The 23,284-nt window shown below is 47.2% G+C and overlaps 1 protein-coding gene across 1 annotated transcript in view; it reads right to left on the minus strand.

Moving 5' to 3' along the window:
- Window positions 1–2,348: 2,348 nt before the first annotated feature.
- LOC308323502 (uncharacterized protein) overlaps window positions 2,349–23,284 on the minus strand; it is a 77,914-nt gene continuing 56,978 nt past the window's right edge. Inside the window, exons 4-15 of the mRNA XM_080775230.1 lie at window positions 21,872–22,196; window positions 21,631–21,777; window positions 18,048–18,218; window positions 15,312–15,565; window positions 14,609–14,902; window positions 14,429–14,526; window positions 12,733–12,838; window positions 12,364–12,594; window positions 11,582–11,881; window positions 11,165–11,410; window positions 8,930–9,362; window positions 2,349–4,886 (exon numbers count right to left, since the gene is read on the minus strand). Coding sequence (XP_080631356.1) covers window positions 2,596–4,886; window positions 8,930–9,362; window positions 11,165–11,410; window positions 11,582–11,881; window positions 12,364–12,594; window positions 12,733–12,838; window positions 14,429–14,526; window positions 14,609–14,902; window positions 15,312–15,565; window positions 18,048–18,218; window positions 21,631–21,777; window positions 21,872–22,196 — 4,896 coding nt within the window. The 3' untranslated portion in view covers window positions 2,349–2,595. The remainder of the gene's footprint in view (window positions 4,887–8,929; window positions 9,363–11,164; window positions 11,411–11,581; window positions 11,882–12,363; window positions 12,595–12,732; window positions 12,839–14,428; window positions 14,527–14,608; window positions 14,903–15,311; window positions 15,566–18,047; window positions 18,219–21,630; window positions 21,778–21,871; window positions 22,197–23,284) is intronic.

The raw sequence follows: 23,284 nt of genomic DNA on the forward strand, positions 1-23,284 counted from the left end.
GGTGACTTGATTGATATAAAAAAGGACTAGTCAGCTCAAACCCACAAAGCAATACATTGTCTTCAAGAGCGTTGAAGTTATATTAAAAGAAAGTGTGTTTGTCTTATATCTTAATGCCTCAGGTAACCGTTTTAAAACTATTTTTTTAGGGGGTGGGTAGAGTAAAAAAAAGTGTGGGCACCCCTGCTCTATGGCAATGATTATTATTATTATACTATAGTATCAGCATATCAAAATTGTTTAACAATAAACCCAAAGTGCATATAGACATATCCATACTTACAAGACGTAGAAAATTGTTATATTCAAACTCCTCCACTAGATGGCACTGTGGGCTTGTCATCATCTCTGGCCTGCAGTCACAGGGGGAGACATACAAGGCCCTACAGCCTACACGTAATGTAACATATCGTCTCCACTCTCCAGTCAATACAGTGATTTTACAATATAAATTATTGGGGTCCCAGAGATAGAAATATGGTCCATGACATGTAGCCTAATGCATGTCAAAATGGGTGTCCTTGAAATTAAAATGGTTGCTGCTACAGCCGTAAAAACATCTTCTCTTATGGGGGTCCTGGGCATATCTTTTCAAATGAGGGGGGCTCACAGCGCGACGCGTTGTGATCTTGTAGATCGGCTATTTTCAGCAAGTGTAAAAAATCTACAGTTGATTTAGTCGACTAAACTTGTGTCGACTAAATCTACAGTTGATTTAGTCGACTAAAATGTATTCTGGCGGGCCTCGATGCCGTTGTAATGACTGTTTTTAAAATCTTATGACATTTTGTCGACTGAAACTAGACTAACACATTCCGGGTGACTAAAATGCGACTAAAATTAAAATCACTTACAGATCAAGTGGTCCTCAAAGTGGGGACCGGGGGTCCTTGAGGGGGGTTCCCAGAAATATTGCTTATATATCATCAAAATCAGTTTAACCAAAAAAAAAATTACTAAAAAATTAGAACAATTTGGAATAATTTTGAAAAGTCCTCTCCTGGGGGTCTGTGGCAAAATACATGTACATTTGGGGGTCCTCTACATTGTGCGTCAACTTGTGTAATTAGAGGGGCTTCTCCAAAGAGAGACGATGAAACCCCCTCATTCAGTGAGTCTTGTGTTTGCTCAACAGCACGCTGACCGACTCTGTCCTCATGTCAACTCTGATATCTGAGGTCATGGTGGCAGCCAGGCTGCCGTTAACCCTTCATGGTGTCCGCACGCACCGTGTGTGCATGCGCATCCAGGCAGGTGCATGCACGACCCGCATGCTCTCTGACTCTGTGGTGTGCGCGTACTGTCTGACTGGGAGAACTTGGAGAAGACACGCATGATTATTTTAATGAAATCCCTTTATTATAATGACTAGTTTTGTTTGTATTATTAACGCGATGCACTATAAATGTGCACTAATGTCAGCAATATGCGATCGCAAAGAATTAACGTCAACGACGGTTGCACACGATACATTAAAAGGAAGAATAAACATTGTATTGCGCCAGCAGTGGCTGTCTAAGATTTTCTGTAGCCTAATTAAACTTTTTGGTACAAGTGGTGGATAAAAATTTTACCTTGGTTAAAACAACCCAGAGACAACAGGGCTCGTTTTCCTTGCAGATCATCTCACACCGTCACTGAAATGTTTTCACAAAAAAGATGATCGCTACATCATCAAGCAGAAAACCCACTGCATTTTAGCCGAGCCAGAAACGTCCAACATATTGGTCATGGATTGATAATCAGTGTTGCAAAAGGTATTCACACGTTTTAATATCAATACTGCAATGTAGAAATACTGGTAATTAGTAAAAGTCCGGAATTCCAAATTAATTTTAGACCAGTACTTTTATTGGTATCAAAACAGGCCTTTTGTACAGGAAACTGTACTCATGCAGCAGAATGTCCCATTTCACAACTTTTCAAATGTCTAAAATTAACAAAAATTAGGTTGAGCAGAAGTGATTCCGATACGTGCTGTGACTTGAACCCAATAAATTGCAATCAAAAAAAGAATATTAAAGAGGGACATTTTTAAATAGCCAATAACAAGCACACAATGTGACAGATACGAAGACAAAGTACTCTCATAAAAAAAAGATATATATATACACGACATTAATTCAAGGTTGTACTTTGTTACATTACAATAGATCATTGTCATCTGTGCATGTTTTCCAAAGTTAGGTGAACTTTGTGTGAACAATCATATGCACAACAAATGTATCTTAGGAAGGTGCAATTTGACCACACTAGCGCGAGAAGAGGGCAAAGGTGTGTGTGAGTGTGTGTGTGTTTCACTCTAGTTTTTTATCAGTTCGTTCATGTATCTTGATTGTTCAGAGAAAGAAGCTTTTCGCATGTTTTCCCTGTAGTAGCAAAGTTTTTTGTCTATTTCCAGTGGCTTTGAGACGGCGAAACAGTTTTCCATGCTGCAGCAACAGTCGGTTGGGACGGCTTGAATCCTGCATGATTCCTCGAGCTTTGATTGACACAGCGTTCATCGTACAGGGCTTGGATGGGGGAGAGCACATCTGCTGACGCGTTCGGCTACTTTAATATACATCATCATACTAAAATAGCTGATCTACAAGCTCACAACGCACGCTCGAGGTCACACAACTCAGCAGTGACTCCCTCTCTATGAAGATAAAATCCAACATGGAGGTTTTGGGTGAATGTGGTGTGGACTGTGTGGAGGAGCGTCATGGTGTCGTCAGACACATTGTAGAAGGACAGAGTACCTGCACTGTGGTCCAGGTACACTCCTACTCTGGAGGACACAATGTCCCGGTCGTTGTCCATGGCAAATTTAGAGTTTCTGTGCATGATTCCGGCTATTAGCAAATCATTATTATCTTGTTCGTCTTTGTTGGCATTGGAACACCATAAAGCCCACGACCGATCATTGCATCCAAATCCACTTAAAAAAGCTATCTCGTCTCTGAGGATATCTTTATATGAAACTGCTATTGTAACAACGAATCCACTCCACTTTACCTCAGCGTACCAGCGTCCACTCAGAGCCTCTCTACTCAGAACCTGATAACATCCAGTGAATCTCTCTGGGTGATCAGGGTGTGATTGTGGTTCGCTCATATGCGTTACTTTTCTGTTCCCTTTCGACAGAGACAGGAATCCATTTACCGTGTTTGGATCCAGTGTGATTGGACGTGAATATTGTAAGAACTCAGCTCTTGTCTTGGGTTGTAGTGGTGTTGACAGTGAAACATCCATTCTGCTCACCGTCTCTGAGACATTTGTCCCTTCCTCTGTGAGACTGTCCTCTAGTTTGTCTCTCATATTGGACTCGGCCACAGTCTCATCTTCAACGTATCTCTGGTCGCTGAGATACACCCAGTCATCGTTGCTGACTGGTGTAGATTCAAGAGAGCAGCAACGCTCTCGGACTTGGATTTGGAATTCCTCTGTGAATGAGAGCTGCTCCAGGTCACACAACTCGGCAGTGTCTCCAGGTGATGAATAAAGCCAAAGTCCAGCATGGAGGTTTTGGGTGAACATGGTGTGGACTGTGTGAAGGAGCGTCATGGTGTCGTCAGACACGCTGTAGAAGGACAGAGTACCTGCACTGTGGTCCAAGTACACTCCTACTCTGGAGGACACATGGCACACTGGGATGTCAGTTCCAATACCTCCGTGTATGAAACTATAACCTTCTTTGGTACATCCTAAAGACCACGATTTGTCATTGGATCCAAATCCACATTCACCATCAACTGTTCTGCTGATGTCTTCATGTGAGACTGCTATACGGCCACAGTATCCACTCAACTCTACCTCCCAGTAACAGCGTCCTGTCAGAGCCTCTCTACTCAGCACCTGCCACACTCCAGTAAATCTCTCCGAGTGATCAGTATGTAATTGTGGTTTGTCCATCACTGTTACTTTTCTGTTCCCTTTAGACAAAGACAGGCATTGATTTGCGGTGTTTGGATCCAGTGTGATCGGACGTGAATATTGTAAGAACTCAGCTCTGGTCTTGGGTTCTGGTGCTGTTGACGGTAAAACATCCACTCTGTTCACTGTCTCTGAGACGTTTGCACCGTCCTCTGTAAGAATGTCCTCTAGTTTCTCCTTCATCTTAGACATGGCCACAGTCACATCTTCAAAGTATCTCAGAGGACGGACATTGCTGCTGACTGGGTGTGTAGATGCACTGATCGTTGAGAGGGATGAGGTGTAACGATGTAGAAAATGGTTGTGATCTTCTGTGAGTGAGAGCTGCTCCAGCTCAGCATGTCTCCTCCTCAGTTCAGTGACCTCCTGCTCCACACACCTCCTCAGTTCTTCAGCACGACTCACTTCAATTTTCTGCTGATCTCTGATCAGCTCCCTCACCTCAGATCGTCTTCTCTCCATGGAAGAGATGAGCTCAGTATAGATGGTGTCACTGTCACTCACTGCTCGGTCAGCACAGTGGTTGATGGACTCCACCTCCTGGTGAAGCACCTTCACGTCTTTCTCTCTCTCCTGGATTCTCTGCTGGATGTTCTGCTGACTCGTATGGAGCTCTTTCTGTCTCTCAGTCCGTTCTGCTGCAGCTGAGGTCGTATCGTGACCTTTGTGTTCTTCCACGGAGCACAGAGAACAGATACACTGCTGATCGGTCCGACAGAAAAGCTCACTCACCCTGTTGTGACGAGAGCATATGTTCTCCTGAAGCTCACCAGAGGCTTTGACCAGCTTGTGTTTCTTAAAGGCAGGAGACTGATAATGAGGCTGGATATGAGTGTCACAGTAAGAAACCAGACACTGAAGACAAGTCTTCACAGCTTTCAGTGTCCACCCAGTGCAGACATCACAGGCCACATCTCCAGGTCCAGCATAGAAGCTCCAGCTTAGCTCAGGAGGTGCAGCTTGGAGTCCTGTTGAAAGATTGATTGACATGTATTTATGAATTTGATAAAAATGTATTTCATTTGTATGTGCCTGTACCCTCATATTTGGTAACCTAATTGAGCCAGCATGACTTGGCTGCCTAGTAACTATTGTTTTTGTTACCGTCAATTTGCCTTACCACCAGTCTGTGTTATATACCATTACATGCAGGAAAAAGCTTTGGCATGGTGCTGGGCACGGGGGGGGACCTTCTTTGCCGAAATGTTTGATTAATTAATTAAGATTAATTTATATTATTGCTCTTGTATTGCTATTGGAGACACTAGGGGGGCACTAGGCAGACACTGGGGAGGCACTGGGCAGACACTGGGGGAGGCACTGGGCAGACACTGGGGGAGGCACTGGGGAGGCATTGCATGGGGAGGCACTGGGGGGGCGTCACGATAATATTTTTCACAATATTTTAAACACAATTTTATTTTCCAGACAAATGACAGATTTAAAAATGTCATGATTTATCTCCCCCCCAAGCTTTTCACATGTTTTATTTAATTAGGCTACATTACAAAAGTAGCATTACTTTTCATGTAAAATTACCTCATTTCTGTGCAACAACTACAGGTATAAACATGCTTTCTTGTTTAGAACCTAGCTCGAGTTAACAAACTTAACATGTAAAAGAAAATCTTTCTTTGATGGAGTCTTAGGATAGATGTAGACCTATTTGACAGTGCAGAAACATAATTGCCTTCCTTGATGTATTAATAATGAGCATCAACGACCATCAACTGGGTACAGACACATACAGCTCCCCTCTGCTAGCCGCAATTTGCAACTCTAGATTTTTTTATAATGGGATGAATCTAGTTGCAAATACCCTCCATTGACTCCCAACTCATCCAATTTGCGTTTGCGATCTGCTTGCCTTAAACAACGTTAAACTCACCAACATTGCAGCTGTAGTCCAAGCTTGAATTATCCAGCTCTTCCAATCTGCCGAGCTTGTTTTTCATAAAAATCCACCGTAGACACGAGCTACTTTCTGTCAAGAGTGCGCATTTGCACATAATGCAGGAGGCGCGACCCCTTAATAAAAACGAGCGCTTCCAAACTCCAACATTTCTTCTTCTTGACAGAAAGTAGCTCATAACATGTCTACAGGGGAATTTTATGAAAAACAAGCTCGGCAGATTGAAAGAGGATAATTCAAGCTTGGACTACAGCTGCAATGTTGGTGAGTTTAACGTAGTTTAAGACAAGCATATCGCAAACATACATTTGATGAGTTGGGAGTCAATGGAGGGTATTGCAAATCTAGATTCATCCCATTATTTAAAAAATCACACCTGTGTGAACTGAGTGGTGCAACTCTCTCCCCCCCCCCCCCCCCCCCTCCTCCCTCTCTCTCTCTCTCTCTGCAGGCCTCTACTACTGAAAGTGATATCCTCACAAGTCAGAACCCAAGTCAGAACCCAATGGTACTGAAGTTTCTGACATTTTTGAGACCCAGTAGCCATGGGGTCCTATTCCACCTCTACCCTGCCACCTGGTACGCGGACATAAATGAACATAAATACCGTGGATACGTTGTTTCTGCGCCGTTTGAGGGCTTCTGTTCGTGTGAGTTATTCTGAATGTGTGAACTATAAGTACATATAAATACCGCTGCGAATTCTCCTTTGTTTGACCGATCTGGGGCCTATTTCACGAATCTTGGATTAACTAATCCAGGATATAGGCCAAAGCCAGGCTTTTTAAATCCTGATCTTTACAGCCTGGTTTATTCCGTTCCACTAAAGCCAAGCGAGGCTCAGAATTGGCGGATTTGGCGAGCCGGGATCAGCAAGCCTGGCTTAATAGACAGTCTGGCTTGTTTGTCCCTTCTGTGGATCAAAGATTTACTGATCCTTCTTCTTCATGGGGAATTAAGGCAGTTTGCATCCTTAATAGTTGCATTACAGCCCCCTTCTGTATATCTCATTGTCTTTACTAATCTATTCAAGACCAACTGATACAAGGACTTAAGCTTCTAAAATAAATACTGCTGCTGTAATTAAAGAGAGAACATACTCTCAATAGTGGATAGACTGAATGATTAACTACCCCAAAAATATAGTTTACATTTTACCACTACTATTAACTTAAAACAGAATTCTTAATATTGTAAGCATAATGATATTGTCGCATTGTGATATTTGGCCATAACTCCCTCCTCTGAGGGAGCTACCTTTGGGGAAGGGGGTTGTTTTCCAGACAGGGGCCAGACTGGTGAGGGTCATAGGTTCATGGGTTAGCATGCCAAAGTTTGTTCTATTGCCATTGAGAATGCATTGGGCGTTTAAGTTACATAACTCCGAAACTACAAAACATTTCAAAGTAAAAAGTTCCAGCATGTGTTTCCACAGTAAGCTGAATTTTACAAAGTGTGAATGGAGTTTCTAGGTGAAAGTGATTTTTTGAAGTGCCACTATCTGCCTATAAATGTCTCAAATTTGAAAGCACTATATTTCTAAAACTATGAAACATTTCAAAGATTCCTTTTCAGGCACACATGTCCACCGTAGGATGAACCTAAATAGGTTTGAATGGGGTTTCTAGGTGTAAGTATGTAGGACTAGTAGTGGGTGAAACGTTACAATATGTTGTAAAACAATGAGTAATGGTAATATTTAGTGGTTTTCACTTTTACAAAGAATAATAATATAATATAATAATTATTCTTAACCGTGCACTTGCACGACAGCAAACCTATTCATGGGGAACATTCACCAAAAGCAGCTGATCTACCAGCTCACAAGCTGTCATGATGTTGTGCAGCCTATATATTTTGGTTATTTGATTTTATATAGTGCTTAAATTAGTCCTTTAATCCAGACCGATACAAATAAGGCAACATAAACCCATAATAATTGAATACATCTGGAAAACATCATTGGTTTGTGATCAGTTTGACTGCTTAATGAACAGTAAAGACATCAGGATTAGGTTAAACCTGGCTGTTAGCCTGGTCCGGAGCAGGCTAAATCCAAAGCATAAGTTCCCATGGTAACTTATGTAGCATCACTTTCATGAAACCGAATCAAGCCTCAACATATCCAGGTTAACTGGTTAAGTTAATCTGGCAAGATCAACCAGCTTTCATGAAACCGGTTAAGCACTGATCCAGGATATATTAAGCCAGGATATGTGTTAAAGCCCGGCTTAATCTCTAATCCAAGTTTCGTGAAATAGGCCCCTGGTCGCTTTGATTCTTCTCCCTACCTTGTTTATTGACACCTCATTGTACCGCCTATCTGGCTAGCTAGTGGCTATAGCTATGACAGAGCAGATCAGAGGCAGGAACGTAGCCACGCACAAGCCAACCGCACAGCGGGAGGCGGTACAATAAACGGTAAATAAACAAGGAAGGAAGAGAGGAATCAAAGCTTCCAAATCGGTCAAACATAGATTAAAAATGCTTAACGGCTTCCGCGGCACAGGAGAATTCGCAGCGGTGTACGTTGTAAACTAGAGTTCACACATTCAGAAGCCCTCAAACGAACAGAAGTCCTCAAACATCGCAGAAACCACGTTACCGAAGGTATCTATGTCCGCGTTCCATACGAAAACACATCACCACACAGGGACCCTACGGGTCAGCCCGGTTCGGTTCGGATTGGGCTGACCCAGGGGGTTCCGAGAGGGGCTATGAAAGTGACTGAATGGAGTCTCCGTCTCATTTATCTCCAAAATCACTTGAATATGATGGAATATGATTAAAGCTCACATTTCATATCACACACACACACACACACACACAATGATTCACTAGCCCACCCTAAAAAATAAAAAGATTTATTTTCAGCTCTTAGCATGGCACGGTTTAATTCAAGCATGGCGGCGGCGCCATGCAAATAACATTGTGCAGGAAACCTAAGCATATTGATTCCCCTCAAGATAGCCCGCTACACTGCCTTGTTAGCCTTTTATATTCTTGTAATAAAACGTTCCATCTCTTTATTGGTTTATAAATTATATGTGACAGACAGACCGTGAACTGTATATACAAGATAACTTTAATTAGTCTCACCGGTATTCTTCAGGCTCTCCACCACATCAGCCAACATGGTGTTTTTCTTCAGAACAGGTTTTGGGACGAAGCTGTGTCTGCATTGTGGACACGTGAACCTTCCTCTCTGATCGTCCTGGTTCCAGAATCTCTCGATACATCTCCTGCAGTAGCTGTGTCCACAGGGAACAGTCACTGGATCCTTCAGTAGATCCAGACAGATAGAACAACACAACTGTTCCCGGTCCAGTTGAACTCCCTGCTGCGCCATTTCAGTACGTCCGTCTGACTGACTGAAAGAGTTTAGTTTGGTTGCGTTTAGTGATGTGTCGGTCACGAGCGACTGGTTCCTAAGAAAACGCAACTTGAGTTTTCTTAGGCTTCGTACAGACATCAGACGAACCTTTTGCATAAGAGACGAACATGCTCTGTCGTGTCCGGGTTTCATGGCCGCCTCATTTTCCAATGTAAGTCACGTGGTTTGACCAAACAGTTGTGTGTGATGGGGGGAGGGGGCCAATCAAAGCCACAGATATCACAGGACAAGGAAATGGGAGGTTCTTCTTGGTTTTGTGTGTGCGTGTGTGTGTGTGTGGGGGGGGTTCAATGATCCACTGGTAAAAAAAAGCCCTGTTGAAACTTGAGTCAGTACTTTTGTTTTTCTGTTCCGAAAACCTAAATTTAAATTGGATGAACTTCTAAAGACAAAACACTGTTATATTAATCAGCTTAGCAAGGCTGCTCACTTATGGGAGTTTGCGCCCCCTAGCGTAAACACAGAAGCATTATATAAACTCACAGACAATTTTGGCTGGGACTTTGAGACGTGATGACGTTGAGAACCGCCCACCGGTGCGCTAGTATAAAAGCGCGTCAACGTCCCTTAGTCTCCATTCATTTGTTTCTTCTCATGTGTGTAACACAGCGCAAGCGAAGTCTCCCAAGGTATAGCATCTGAGTTATTTCCACAAGGACGAGAAAACCTCTCGGTACCGCGGAAACTGCTTTCCTAGAGGCTTTGAGAAGTAAAAAGAAAAACGGTAAGTCCTTTTTCCTTAACCAAGGTTAATAATAACTTGGTGGGTAATGTAACTTGTGTGGTGGCTCGAGCCCTGCTAAGTTTCTTTACCCGTGTGACGGTCTTTGACACGGCTAGCAATAGCGTGTTTTTGCTTCCACACAAACTTCGGTGACTTAAGGTCCCGGACGTGTGACGGGCTAGAAACGGTCTCGACCCTTTGCTAGTTTCCACACGTGTGCCGGCATCGGTGGCTGCTACCATAGCCTGCTATAGCCGACACAACACACGCACGTACCGCGGCCTCGAAGCCCGTGACAGCGTGGTGAGCTGCACAAAGTATAGTAATATTTCTGCTTAGCTTTCACGTCTGTGTCGACGGCCTGCTTTAACAGCTAGTGTAGCCGACACAGCGCACGCACGTCCCGCGGCCCCGAAGCCCGTGACGGCGTGGTGAGCTGCGCAATATATAGTAATATTTCTGCTTAGCTCTCACGTCTGTGTCGACGGCCTGCTTTAACAGCTAGTGTAGCCGACACAGCACACGCACGTCCCGCGGCCCCGAAGCCCGTGACGGCGTGGTATTCTGAACAGCATATAGTAATATTTCTGTTTAGCTCTCACGTTTGTGTTGACGGCCTGCATTTAACAGCTAATAATAGCTCTTTACTCGGCCTCCACATACAACGTCCCGCGGCCTTTCGAGCCCGCGGCAGCGTGGTGTTGATCCGAAACGCGCAGCCTTGTGAAACTGGTTGATTAAACTCGCGGTTACTGTTGTAACCAGGGGTATATGAACCAGCGAGCCTTGCCTGTAACGTGTTCGCGCAGCCTTGTGAAACTGGTTGATTAAACTCACAGTTACTGTTGTAACCAGGGTTATATGAACCAGCGAGCCTTGCCTGTAACGTGTTCGCCCACGAAGCCTCCACCTACGTGGCTGCTTTTAACTCTGCTCTTCGTTTCCACGTGCTTCCTAGCCTCGTGTGATGGCAGAGACCACGTCCCGTCGCCAACGCCGCCACGCCCGGGCGGACGCTCACAGCCAGTGCATACAAAGGGCGTGCAAGTCCTGCAAGGGCCTGCTCGCCCATGACGACTTGCATGACGAGTGTCTCTACTGCCTGGGCTATGGCCATGCTGTGGAAGCGACGGAAAACCCGGAGCGATGCCCGCATTGCTTCACCTTTTCCGACTTGCTGAAGCGTAGCAGGCAGAAGCGTGCCCACAGGGCGTACCGAACCCAACGGGACGCCCACGCACAGGGGAGAGAGGACGAGGCCCAGCGTCAGGAAGCCTCTAGGGAGGCAGCTGACCCTAACCGCTACTCTCCGAGCCTCTTTATCGGAGCCCCGACCCCTAGTGAAGCAGCCCGGGCTGTTGCACAAGGGACGTACGATGCAGAGAGGGGACGTGGGGCCACGCCTGAGGAGGCGGCCCACGCCGTTGCAACCTCTATCGCACAGAAGGCCTACACTGCCGCTCTGAAACAAGGAGCCAGGCACTGGTCCCCTGACATGGAGGCACCGCTCCCCGACGCCCCTGACATCGTCATCCTTGCAGACGACGACGCGGGCCAGGCACGAGCTCTCCCAGAGCACGACGCTGAGATGGACTCCGACGAGTCCTCATCTCAGGACTCAGCTTCCTCCTACACCTCTGGAGAGGAGGAGGATAACGAGGTGAGCGACGGCGAGAGCGACACCGGAATGGCGGTCCCGCCTCCAGTCGTCAAGACCGTTCAGGTGGCCGACGTCGCCGCCCCCATCGCGACACCAAGTGCTGCAACGGTTGCACCGGCCGACGCCGCTATAGCTCCGATGGCCCCAGTAGCTCCGGCCGAACCAGAGCTCCACTATGATAACACCGACATAGTCGACCTCTTCAAGAAGGCCACAATCCGCTGTGGACTGGTCTGGCCGGCCAGCCTCGAACCTCCGGTGTCTAAGGACACCCTATGCGAGCAGTTCCGCAAGAGGATTCAGGGCAACCCAGTGAAGTCCCAGATCAAGGCTGAGATCCCCCTCGATGACGGGTTCCTGAAATCCCTCATGACGTCTTGGAGACAGCCTTACTCAGCCTCCGCCTCTCTGACCGGAGGCATGAAGCTGCTGGACTGCGCGGGTCAACGGGAAGCAGGCCTCGAGGCCATGCCTCCCATGGACAAGTCCTTCGCCGGATGGCTCATGGGCGTTAATCCCAACGTTTTCCACGAGGACCCGGACTTCTCCTTGCCTTCGGACAAGGACGATTCCAAGATGAATAAGGCAGCGTACAGGTGCGCCTCGACTGCGGCCAGAGCGCTGAACGCTGCGACCCTTCTGCAGGGGTCAGCGTCCTATGTCCTGCTCGAGGCGGGTGACACACCTACCCCCGAGCACATGGCTGAGTTGAGGCGCCTGCACCTCGAGCTCCTCCGTCTCACTCAGGCCCAGACTGAGATGGTGGGCGGGACCATGGCGAGGCTTCTGGTCCTCGAGAGGGCCAGGTGGCTGGAGCTGTCCCCCAAGGTGGGACGCAACCCGCTGAAGCAGAAGGTCTCCACCTCGACGCTCTTCGCGTCCATGCTCGAAGAGATGCGCTCCCGCGACGGGCAAACGAAGACCGACACGGAGGTCATTGGCGCCTGCCTCCCGGCGTCCGGAGCACGGCCCAAACAGGCTCCGCCCTACAGGCCGTCCTACGATCGCCCCAAGGAAAGGGACGATCGTTCCAGGTCCAGGACGAGCACCTTCACGGGGCCCAAGTTCCCTGCAGGTCAGAGGGCTCAGCCGGCAGCGGCCTCTTCCTCTCGTCCACCGCGCACCCGCAAGAAGGGCGACAGGCCTAGACGCCCCTCGGCGTCTCCGGCCGGCGGCCCCCGCAATGCCAGGAAGGGTGGACCACCCGGCGGGAAGCCGAAATAACCAGACCTGCCCCAAGGGGAGACACCGGACACTGTCTCCCCCACCCGTCCCCGAGTTTCTCTGAAGCGCAGCATAGCGGCCACGGGCCTCATGCAGGACGCTCTCCACGCAGACAGGAAGAAGACTTGTTTGTTGAAAATAAATGTCTCTCCAAAGTTTTCTGTACCACCACTTTCTTTAATAAAGCAGTGTTCTCTACTGAAAACCGGTCTCGTGGGTCGACATTTGAAACTCAAGGGGTTGGGCCCACGGCCCGGGCCTCCAAGGGGGCCTGTGGCTGTCGGCCAAAATGCAAGTGTAACCACCTCGGACACGGCACCAGAGCCCAGGGTCCGTACGGCAGAACAGAGGCTCAAGACCCGAGTTCCGACCGTACGTTGCGCCGCTCCGCCACAAAACGGCTCGGAGCTGGCTTCGACCCCTCTGGCGCAGTGTCTACAAGAGTGGAAACGTTGTGGTGCTCATCCTTGGGTGTTGAACACCATCTCGAAGGGTTACAAACTACAGTTTGCCAGAAGACCTCCCACCTGTGGGAGCGTTCTCTTCTCGCAAGCGAGTGGTCAGGCAGCCGAAATTCTCCAAGACGAGATAACATCTCTGTTGGAGAAGAAGGCTATACGTGTGGTGTCGGCGGAGCAGAGCAACACCGGGTTTTACTCCCGCTACTTTCTCGTGAAAAAGAAGGGGGGGGGCATGCGGCCCATTCTAGACCTGCGGGCTCTGAACGGCTATTTGAAAGTGTTTCGCTTCAAAATGCTCACGAGTAAGGCTCTGCTGCGTATGATGCGTCGAGGGGACTGGTATACGACTCTCGATCTCAGAGACGCGTATTTCCACGTCCCCATCTACCCGCCACACAGGAAATTCCTACGGTTCGGTTTCAGGGGACAGATATACGAATATCTGGTCCTTCCGTTCGGACTGTCACTGAGTCCGAGGACTTTTGTGAAATGTACGCAAGCAGCCGTCGCTCCGCTACGTCAACGGGGCGTTCGGATAGCAATGTACGTGGACGATTGGCTAATTTATGCGGACTCAGAGTCGACTCTGCGACTACACACAGGATGGGTAGTAGATCACCTGACGTCTCTGGGCTTCAGCATAAATTACGCCAAGAGTGTCCTAATGCCGAAACAATCGATAGATTACATAGGCATGACACTGGACGCTGTGTCCTTCACGGCGCGTCTCTCCGACGAGAGAATTCGCTCGTTTCAGTCATGTCTGGCCTTGTTCCGGACAGGCAACAAGGTCCCGTTCCGGACTTGTCAGAGGCTGGCGGGTCTCATGGCTTCTGCGATATCCGTTGTTCGGCTAGGCAGACTGTACATGAGACCGTTTCAAAGATGGATGCAGTCGCTAGATGTGGGTCAGCATCGTCGTCATCAGCTTGTGCACGTGTCGATAGGGTGTTTCGAGGCGCTACGCCAGTGGAGAGGCACTCAGTTCCTCTCGGAGGGCGTGGTCATGGGGATGGTCACATCCCGGAAAGTACTCACGACGGATGCCAGCCTGTATGGGTGGGGAGCCACCCACGAGGGCAGGACGGCCAGGGGTGTATGGAGTGGCAGCACCAAGTCTGCCCACATAAATTACCTCGAGCTGATGGCGGTGACGTTGGCGTTGCAGCATTTCGAACACTTCATCAGCGGTTCCCATGTCCTGGTCAGGACGGACAACACGACGACGATGTGCTATATCAACAAGCAGGGGGGACTACGGTCCACCAAACTGCATGTGCTAGCACACAGACTGACGTTATGGTGCGACGAGCACCTTCTGTCGGTCAGGGCCTCCCATGTTCCGGGACTCCTGAACACGGGAGCAGATCTGTTGTCCAGGGGCCGGTACCTCTACGCGGCTTGGTCGCTGCACAAGACAGTGGCCAAGCAGATATGGGAGAGGTTCGGCGAGCCACGAGTGGATCTGTTTGCGTCGGAGGAAAACAGCAAGTGTCCTCTGTTTTTCTCCATAGCAGGAACGGCGCCGCTGGGCTTGGATGCCTTGGCGCACCGTTGGCCCCGGGGCCTTCTTTACGCCTTTCCCCCGCTGTCTCTCATCCTTCCCACACTGGAGAGGGTGAGGACGCAGTGCCTGTCGGTGATCCTGGTAGCCCCAGGATGGGGCTCTTGGAGGTCAGACATTGTCCCTCTCCTGTACGATCGGCCCTGGCAGCTTCCAGTACGCAGGGACCTATTGACTCAGGCGGGGGGCGAGATATTCCACCCGCGGCCGGAAGATCTAGACCTCTGGGCCTGGCCCGTGAAAGGCTGAATCTTGGCGCGGAGGGTCTTCCCCAGAGCGTCATCAACACTATTCAGTGTGCGAGGGCGCAGTCGACCAGAGATGCCTATGATTTGAGATGGCGATTGTTTGAGGACTGGTGTTCACCAGCTCAAGTGGTGCCTTTTCAGGCGCCAGTGAGGGTCGTTCTGTCGTTCCTCCAGGACCTCTTGGATAAAGGCAGAGCCTTTAGTACTGTCAAGGTGTATCTGGCTGCTATCTCTGCCTGCCACATCGGGTTTGAGGACAAGACGGTGGGCCAGCTCCCGCTGGTACGCCAGTTCATGAAGGGAGCTAGTCGTCTCCTTCCGGTGACTAAGTCTTTGGTCCCTTCATGGGACCTTGCTTTGGTTCTGGACTCTCTGTCCCGGCCACCGTTTGAGCCCTTGGAGGAGTTGAGTATGAAGCTATTGTCGCTGAAGACAGCGTTGTTAATAGCTCTGGTGACCGCTAAGAGGGTCGGTGATATCCATGCGTTGTCCACGAGTGCGGAATGCATGAGGTTTAATGGGGATGCTAGGGTGGTCATGAAGACCAATCCGGCGTTTTTACCTAAGAACCGCCTGGCTGCCCCGGTACCGATGGACCTGGTGGCGTTCTGTCCGCCCCCCTTTGCCTCTGAGGAGGAGAGGAGGAGGCATAACCTCTGTCCGGTGAGGGCATTGAGGTTGTATTTGGACAAAACTAAGGCGACAAGGAAGACTACACAGCTGTTTGTCTCCTGGGATCCCAAGACTATGGGACTGCCTATCTCGAAGATTAGGCTTTCCCAGTGGATCGTGGAGGCTATAGAGCGGGCTTACTCTGGTAGGAATATAGTGCCTCCCATAGGGTTGAAGGCGCATTCCACGAGGGGTATGGCGTCATCCTGGGCCCTCTGTAGGGGGGTCTCTGTTCAGGATGTTTGTTCCGCTGCAAGTTGGGCATCGTCTTCCACTTTTGCCACCTTCTATAGGCTGGATGTGACAGCAGCGCCGATGGCGCATGCGGTCCTGAGCGTGGCCTCCAGTTAGTGGAGTGACTCGGCTCCCTGGGGGGACATTGGTCTTCTCCAGGGTGCTGAGCTGGTTGTTCTGTCGGCTCTTCTTAGGCGCTTATGACAGACCTGGGCCTGGTTGGCTTTCCCAAGGAGGGGCAGTAGTCCTTTTGGGGACGTACTGTGGTCCTTGCTCACAGATGATACGGGCCCTAAGGGTCCAGACTTCGCGATGACAATAAGGGAGTTAATAAAGTCTCCCATAAGTGAGCAGCCTTGCTAAGCTGATTAATATAACTAGGGGTTACGTATGTAACCAAAGTTATATAACAGCAAGCAAGGCTGCTCACTAGGATTCCCTTCTTGTTGCTTGAGAAGAGAACAATTGTTATCGAATGGAGACTAAGGGACGTTGACGCGCTTTTATACTAGCGCACCGGTGGGCGGTTCTCAACGTCATCACGTCTCAAAGTCCCAGCCAAAATTGTCTGTGAGTTTATATAATGCTTCTGTGTTTACGCTAGGGGGCGCAAACTCCCATAAGTGAGCAGCCTTGCTTGCTGTTATATAACTTTGGTTACATACGTAACCCCTAGTTTTTCTCTCTCCAAATATGTCTATTAAAACTGAAATACAACCGAGAAAAGGAAAAAAAGGCACACTGATCTGATCTGAACACACACACACACACACGCACACACGCACACACGCACACACACACACACACACACACACACGCACACACACAAACGGGCCAATGGCAGCTCACAGCACTAAACTCCGCCGCCACTGCACAAACTCACATTGTATCATGGACGTCATACATAGTCAGTTTGAAATAAAAGCTGAGCTCAGCTCACAACAGCAGCAAAGACAGAAAATATCAGTAGAGGACATGCACAGCAGCACAGCTTACAACAAATACATAAAACACACACACACACACACCCACTGACACACACACGTAGGCCTACAGCATATTATTAGTTCTAGTTTGTGTGCATCTTTTCTGTGGTTGTTTGTTTCTGTATTGTTTGTTCAATGTTAAATGTAACAAATTAGGTTATATGTCTGAGCAGAAGTGATTCCGATAATATATGATGCACGTGCTGTGACTTTAACCTAATGAATTGCATTCAAAAATATATTAATGAGGGACGATATAGTCGATATTACAAGCATACAACGCCTCTCTGTTGTGCTCCACAGTTGTGACAGATATGAAGACAAAGTACTCTCATAAAACAATAGACATTTATTCAAGGTTCAAGGTTGTACTTTATTGTTACATCATTAATATGTACATGTTTTCACAAAGTAAAAAATAATAATTAGTCTATTTCCAGTAGCTTTGAGACTTCGAAACCGTTTTCCATGCTGCAGCAACTCAAATAGTCTGCGGTTGGGATGGCTTGAATCCTTCATGATTCCTCAAGCTTTGATTGAAACAGCTTTCATCGTACAGGGTTTGGATGGGGGGGAGAGCGCATCTGCTGATGCGTCCGGCTGTCCAAACAACCCTCTGCAATGCTTTGCCGTTTAGGTCGGCGCAGTTGCCATAGGCTACTCTACATTCTAATATTCTAATTCTGCTAATATTATCATGTTGGTTACCGTTTATGACATTAAAAGTGAATTATGAAAATAAAGAATCTGGAAAAAGGTAATCGATATTTCACATGGAATATCAATTCCATAAAAGACAAGACGAATGGTGCCAAGAGTGTGTATGAATATACAAGAGAACAAAATTATATTGTGAAAATAGATTATTAACCACTTAATGGCCCTATATATATTATACATCATCATGCAGCAGCTAAAATAGCTGATCTATGAGCTCACAAAGCAGGCTGAGAGAAAAACAACATTATAATGAAACTACATGCTGAGAGACGCAACAAAAGCAATATAGAGGGTTGATAACATTCGACGCGGGTGAGTAATTCTACTCACACAACACAGCGGTGTTTCCAGGTGCATGAAGGTAAAATCCAGCATGAAGGTTTTGGGTGAACGTGGTGTGGACTGTGTGAAGGAGCGCCATGGTGTTGTCAGACACGCTGTAGAAGGACAGAGTACCTGCACTGTGGTCCAGGTACACTCCTACTCTGAAGGACACGGGGCCTGGGATGTCAGTTACACGACCTCCATGTATGGAAGCATACCTAATTTATTTGGTACACCGTAAGGCCCACGAGGTAGCAGTGAATCCAAAATCAAATCACACACACTATTCTGTACAGTCTAGAAATGCTCTCCAGCGACACACACTATTCTGTACAGTCTAGAAATGCTCCATCAACACATATGCTGTACAGTCTAGAAATGCTTCAACAGCACACACTATTCTGTAGTCTAGAAATGCTCCAGCAACACACACTGGTTCTGTACTGTAGAAATGCAGGCACTTTTTTTGAGTGGTGCAACCACTCCTACAATCAGCAATGTCCATGTACCTACCTGTGTGTGACTGTGTGTACCTGTGTCTTTGAGCCTCAGTGGTGTGCGCATGCGTGCGCGTGCACCTGCGCGTGCACCAGTGGTGTGCGCACGCACCCGCGCCCGTGTGTGTGCATGCACCAGTGGTGTGCGCACGCACCCGCGCCCGTGTGTGTGTGTGTGTGTGCGTGCACCCCCGTAGTGGCAACACCATCGAAAAAGTCCAAAAGTTTCGCAAAAGTCCCAACTTTCTCCTGTCATAGTGGTATGTGGATCGACTGTGGTAGTCGTCGCTAAACCACGCGACAATCATTATTATGCATCTTCAACAACACTGGGATTATTTATGGACCTGCAGCAGTATTATGTGAGTAATTACTTTTATCTATGTTGGACGTTTGTGTTGCTGCATCATGAGCTTGCTATTAAGATCTGCTATTAAAAAAGCTCAGAATACGACCCGAGTAAAAATTTAAATTGTCTTTGATGAGACCATCGGCACGCGCAAAGTCAAAATAAAGTTTTCTTTCGTCTAAAATATAAATATCACGTGCGCAAATGTTTTGGAATGCATCATCGCGAGGACACGCACGGCACAACACAACACAGCATGGACCTGTGCAAAGTATCTGTCGTCTGCCCGTGCAAGGCACCGCCACAAATAATTCGATCGAATACTAAATAATTTGCAGACATAATTAAGGAGGAGACGCAGGGCACAACACAACACAGCATGGACCTGTGCAAAGTATCTGTCGTCTGCCCGTGCAAAGCACCCCCCCCCCCCGGGATGACGTTATGCTGTAGTCTCCAAGGGGGAGAGATAAGCTAACGTTAGCATGAAGAGAGAAGCTAACGGTTATCTATGTTGGACGTTTGTGTTGCTGCATCATGAGCAGAATACGACAGAGTAAAAAATAAAATTGTCTTTGATGAGACCATCGGCACGCGCAACAACACAACAAAGCATGGACTGTGCAAAGTATCTGTCGTCTCGTCTGCCTGTGCAAAGCACCAGCTACAGGCTAACATTACACTGTAGTCTCCATACAGGGTGTTTACTTATTTCTGTACAAATGGCTGGACCTACCAGCGTTCAGCTCACAGCATCCATCGTGCATGAGCTTGGACATCGGCCACTTTTTTTCTTTTAACCCATTAAAGGACCACTTCACCACTTTTCAACCGACCTTCATACAGTTGGTCCTCACTAATGTTCATGAAAACTTGCCACAATATTTTTCTATACTCTGTCTGTGTCTTATGGGAGGTCTGTACGTGGGCATGCACCACTCAGTTCACACAGGTGTGATTTTTTTTTAATGTATTGATATCTAACTCCTTCCACACTTCCTTCCTACTTTGTGTTAGGAATGTAGTCCAAACTTCAACATGTCCAGCTTAATGCAGTTACTTATGTATTTACTTTTTACAATTCTTTGCATGTTTTTTGCATGAGAAAAATGTCAGATCTTTATAGGTTCACATAGGGAGTAAGCCATAGACTGTGTAAGCACACAACGAACGAAAAATAGATGTAGGCTACGCTTTGTGTTTCTTTTCTTTTATATATTTTTTATCCCACGATTTTTGTAACCCATTTTTCACCCCTGTGCCAATCATCTACTGTGATCCTGGGCTCTACACACCCTCCGCCAACCTGGGGAGAGCAACGGACTTAACTCATGCTCCCTTCATGCCTGAGTGTCCAAGTTGCTCCTTTACACCTGACAGGGGGGAGTTTCCCTGGTTGGACGTAGCGTGTGGAAGGAACACGTATTCCAACCAGTTCCTTTCCCCTCCATCAGGCGCCCCGGCTGGCCAGGGGGAGGCAGTTTAGAGACCAGGATTACTGCATGTTTTTGTGAGGGTATCTACCCTAGGGGACACGGGGAGAACATGCAAACTCCACACAGAAAGGCCCTTTCGCCAACCCCGCCTTCGGGTACGGGCACTGATGACGCGGAGGAGGAAACACGCCGCCAGCACCCACAGTACCCCGAGCGGGAATCGAACCCAGGACCTTCTAGCTGTGAGGCGCCAGCACTACCAACTGTGCCACCGTGCCCCCCGCTTTGTGTTTCTGTGTCTCACTCGGACACACAATATTCACGGAGAAACAACACCAACAACACAGACTGTGTGGCACGCAAGATTCTATTAGCTATTAGCTTGAACTATAGCTTCTACTGTTCAAATGCTTCCATACAGTCTGGAGCAACGGAAGCTCTTAAAATGATCATTATGATAAAGACATCATGACATTTATCATCATACCTGTGTCTGGATTATATCCATTACCAACATTAGTGAGGACATGTTTGTAGGTCAGGATAGTGTCAACATTGTAAGGTCCCGTGTATCCACTTCCAGAGGCCAAAAGACAGGCAGAGAAAGACACTCGACTGACTGTAAATGAAACACACAACATGTAACAGGATGATGAATTGCGCTTTTTATAGCGCTTTTCCAAGTGCTCAAAGCGCTTTACAACGGTCCATTCATTCATACATTGGGAGGTGAAGCGGCGAACAGTCTACGCCTGCAGCGTCCTCACTTCCCCCATTCACACACCGACGGTGGCGAGCTCACACCGACCGACTCACTAGAGGTTCTGAGGGCTGTATTTTGCGTGTCTTAAGTACCAGGTCTTATTCCCTAACTTGAGTAAACTAAAGACCTGGAGGCGTGATCAATGCCATTTGGCTATTCTGAGTGGCCAAAGAGCATTGAGCCTCCAGGTCTTTAGTTTACTCAAGTTAGGGAATAAGACCTGGTACTTAAGACACGCAAAATACAGCCCTCTCGCCCACAAGGACACTTCGACATGAGGAGAGGAGGAGCCCAAAGGATAAATAATCATTCATGCAGATTATCATCAGCTCTACAGTATACATGAACACAGAAGTACATTTGTGTTTCTCATACCTTCATTGTGCTTCTGTAGAATGTTCACCTCATGCTGTGTGGCATTTGATCTGGCTTCAATGGTTTCAACAGAAGCTGAGAATGAAATGCAACGATAAAACAGTCATGTTTGAAAACACTTTTACACTTTTAAGTCACACACATAATGTGATATGATCAGTAGAAATACCTTTAATCAGACGGTCGCTGTCCGTGAGTCTCTCCATCGCAGCTCGAACCTCTTGCTGGGTTCGTTGAAGCTCCTGCTGTGTTTGGCGTAACTCCTGCTGGGTTGAACTTTGCTCCTTCTGTGTCTGTTGCAGGTCAACTTGCAGCGCTGTCATCAGGACAGTGATGTTAGAAAACACGTACAGTATGTAAAAAAATATATTTAATGTAATCGATGCATATGAACATGGATATATCAATACCTTTGGTCAGACTTTCGCTGTCCTTGAGTCTGTCCATGGTGGCTTGCAGCTGGATTCTCTGCTCTGTCATGGTGGCGGTCATCTCTCTCAGCACAGCATGGATGTCAGGCAGGCAGGTTTCTTGGCTGATCCTTTCTGCTCTGTTAACAAGCTGCTCATTGAAGCTCAGCTCATCCACGGCGTCTCCCCGTATTGCCTCTGCACACGACAGACAGCCTAGTAACAACAAGGCCACACATGACAGCATTGTGGCTCCGTATCTGGATGCAGTGGTTCTGAAGCTCTTGACTCTGTTGTTTGGAGCTGCTGTCTCTGTTCTGTTGGCCTGTTTAAATACATCACCAACTATATGATCATCAACACACATTAACCCAGTATTATCTGAACGTCTTATTAATCTTATCTAATATTGCGTTCAGTGACCTGTTGCTGCTGTTATTTTTCTGTTTTTCCTCCATAAAACAAAGATCACTGGGACAAAGACACATAAGTCATTCACAAAAACAATGCATTTGTGAAGTTGTGTCACTGACTGACTTGTGTCAAGTACGAATGTGACATTAATGTTGAAAAGTGAAAAAGCTTTTGAACGTTAAGCTTGACATTATAGCCTCGTCCCCAACATAAAAATCATGATGAAAGGAATGGTAACCAGAAGGCTCGATCGTCCCAAAACACACTCGCCCCCATTTCAGCGGGTCGCTCTCCCCCAGTGGTTCTTGTATTCTTTTAACAGAGGTCAAGGTTAGGGATAAGGTTAGGTTTAGACATAGTTTTACTATAGGTTACGATTAAGGCTAGGTTTAGGCATAGTTTTACAGAGGTTACGTTTAGGAATAAGGTTTATAGTTTTAGGCAAAGTTTTACTTTAAATACAACCCCACTATATGATCATTAATACACAATAACCCAGTATTATCTGACCTGTTTAAATACATCCCTGACACGTGTTTAGTATTAATGCACTTCAACCTGTATTCTCACAACATATTCATCTTATCTAAACTGGCGTTCAGTGACCTGTTGCTGCTGTTATTTTTCTGTTCTTATTTCCTCCATAAAACAAAGATCACTGCATGCGACAAAGACACAAGTCAGTCACAAAAACAACACAGCATGGCCAACGTTTCCACTTCATTAGTTGCCAGCTCTCTTTTCGCACCCCTGCCCTCAGGTAAGAGACTTCGGTCTCTAAAGTGCAATACCTCCTGCAAGAAAGCCATCATCTATTATGCCAAATTTCAATTTATGTAGATACAATTATACTTCCCTCTACGTTTAATGTTTAATCAACTAAGCCTTAGCCCACTGCCCACACGCACATATCTAAAGCCAACACTTGCAAACCGAACTAAATTAACGTTAAACAGTAACTCTGGCTCCGTTGGTTTTGTTTTCACTGAGTCAGGCTGA

Source organism: Protomyctophum bolini (assembly GCF_963924005.1).
Source record: "Protomyctophum bolini genome assembly, chromosome: 11".
In the NCBI taxonomy this organism is placed as follows: Eukaryota; Metazoa; Chordata; class Actinopteri; order Myctophiformes; family Myctophidae; genus Protomyctophum; species Protomyctophum bolini.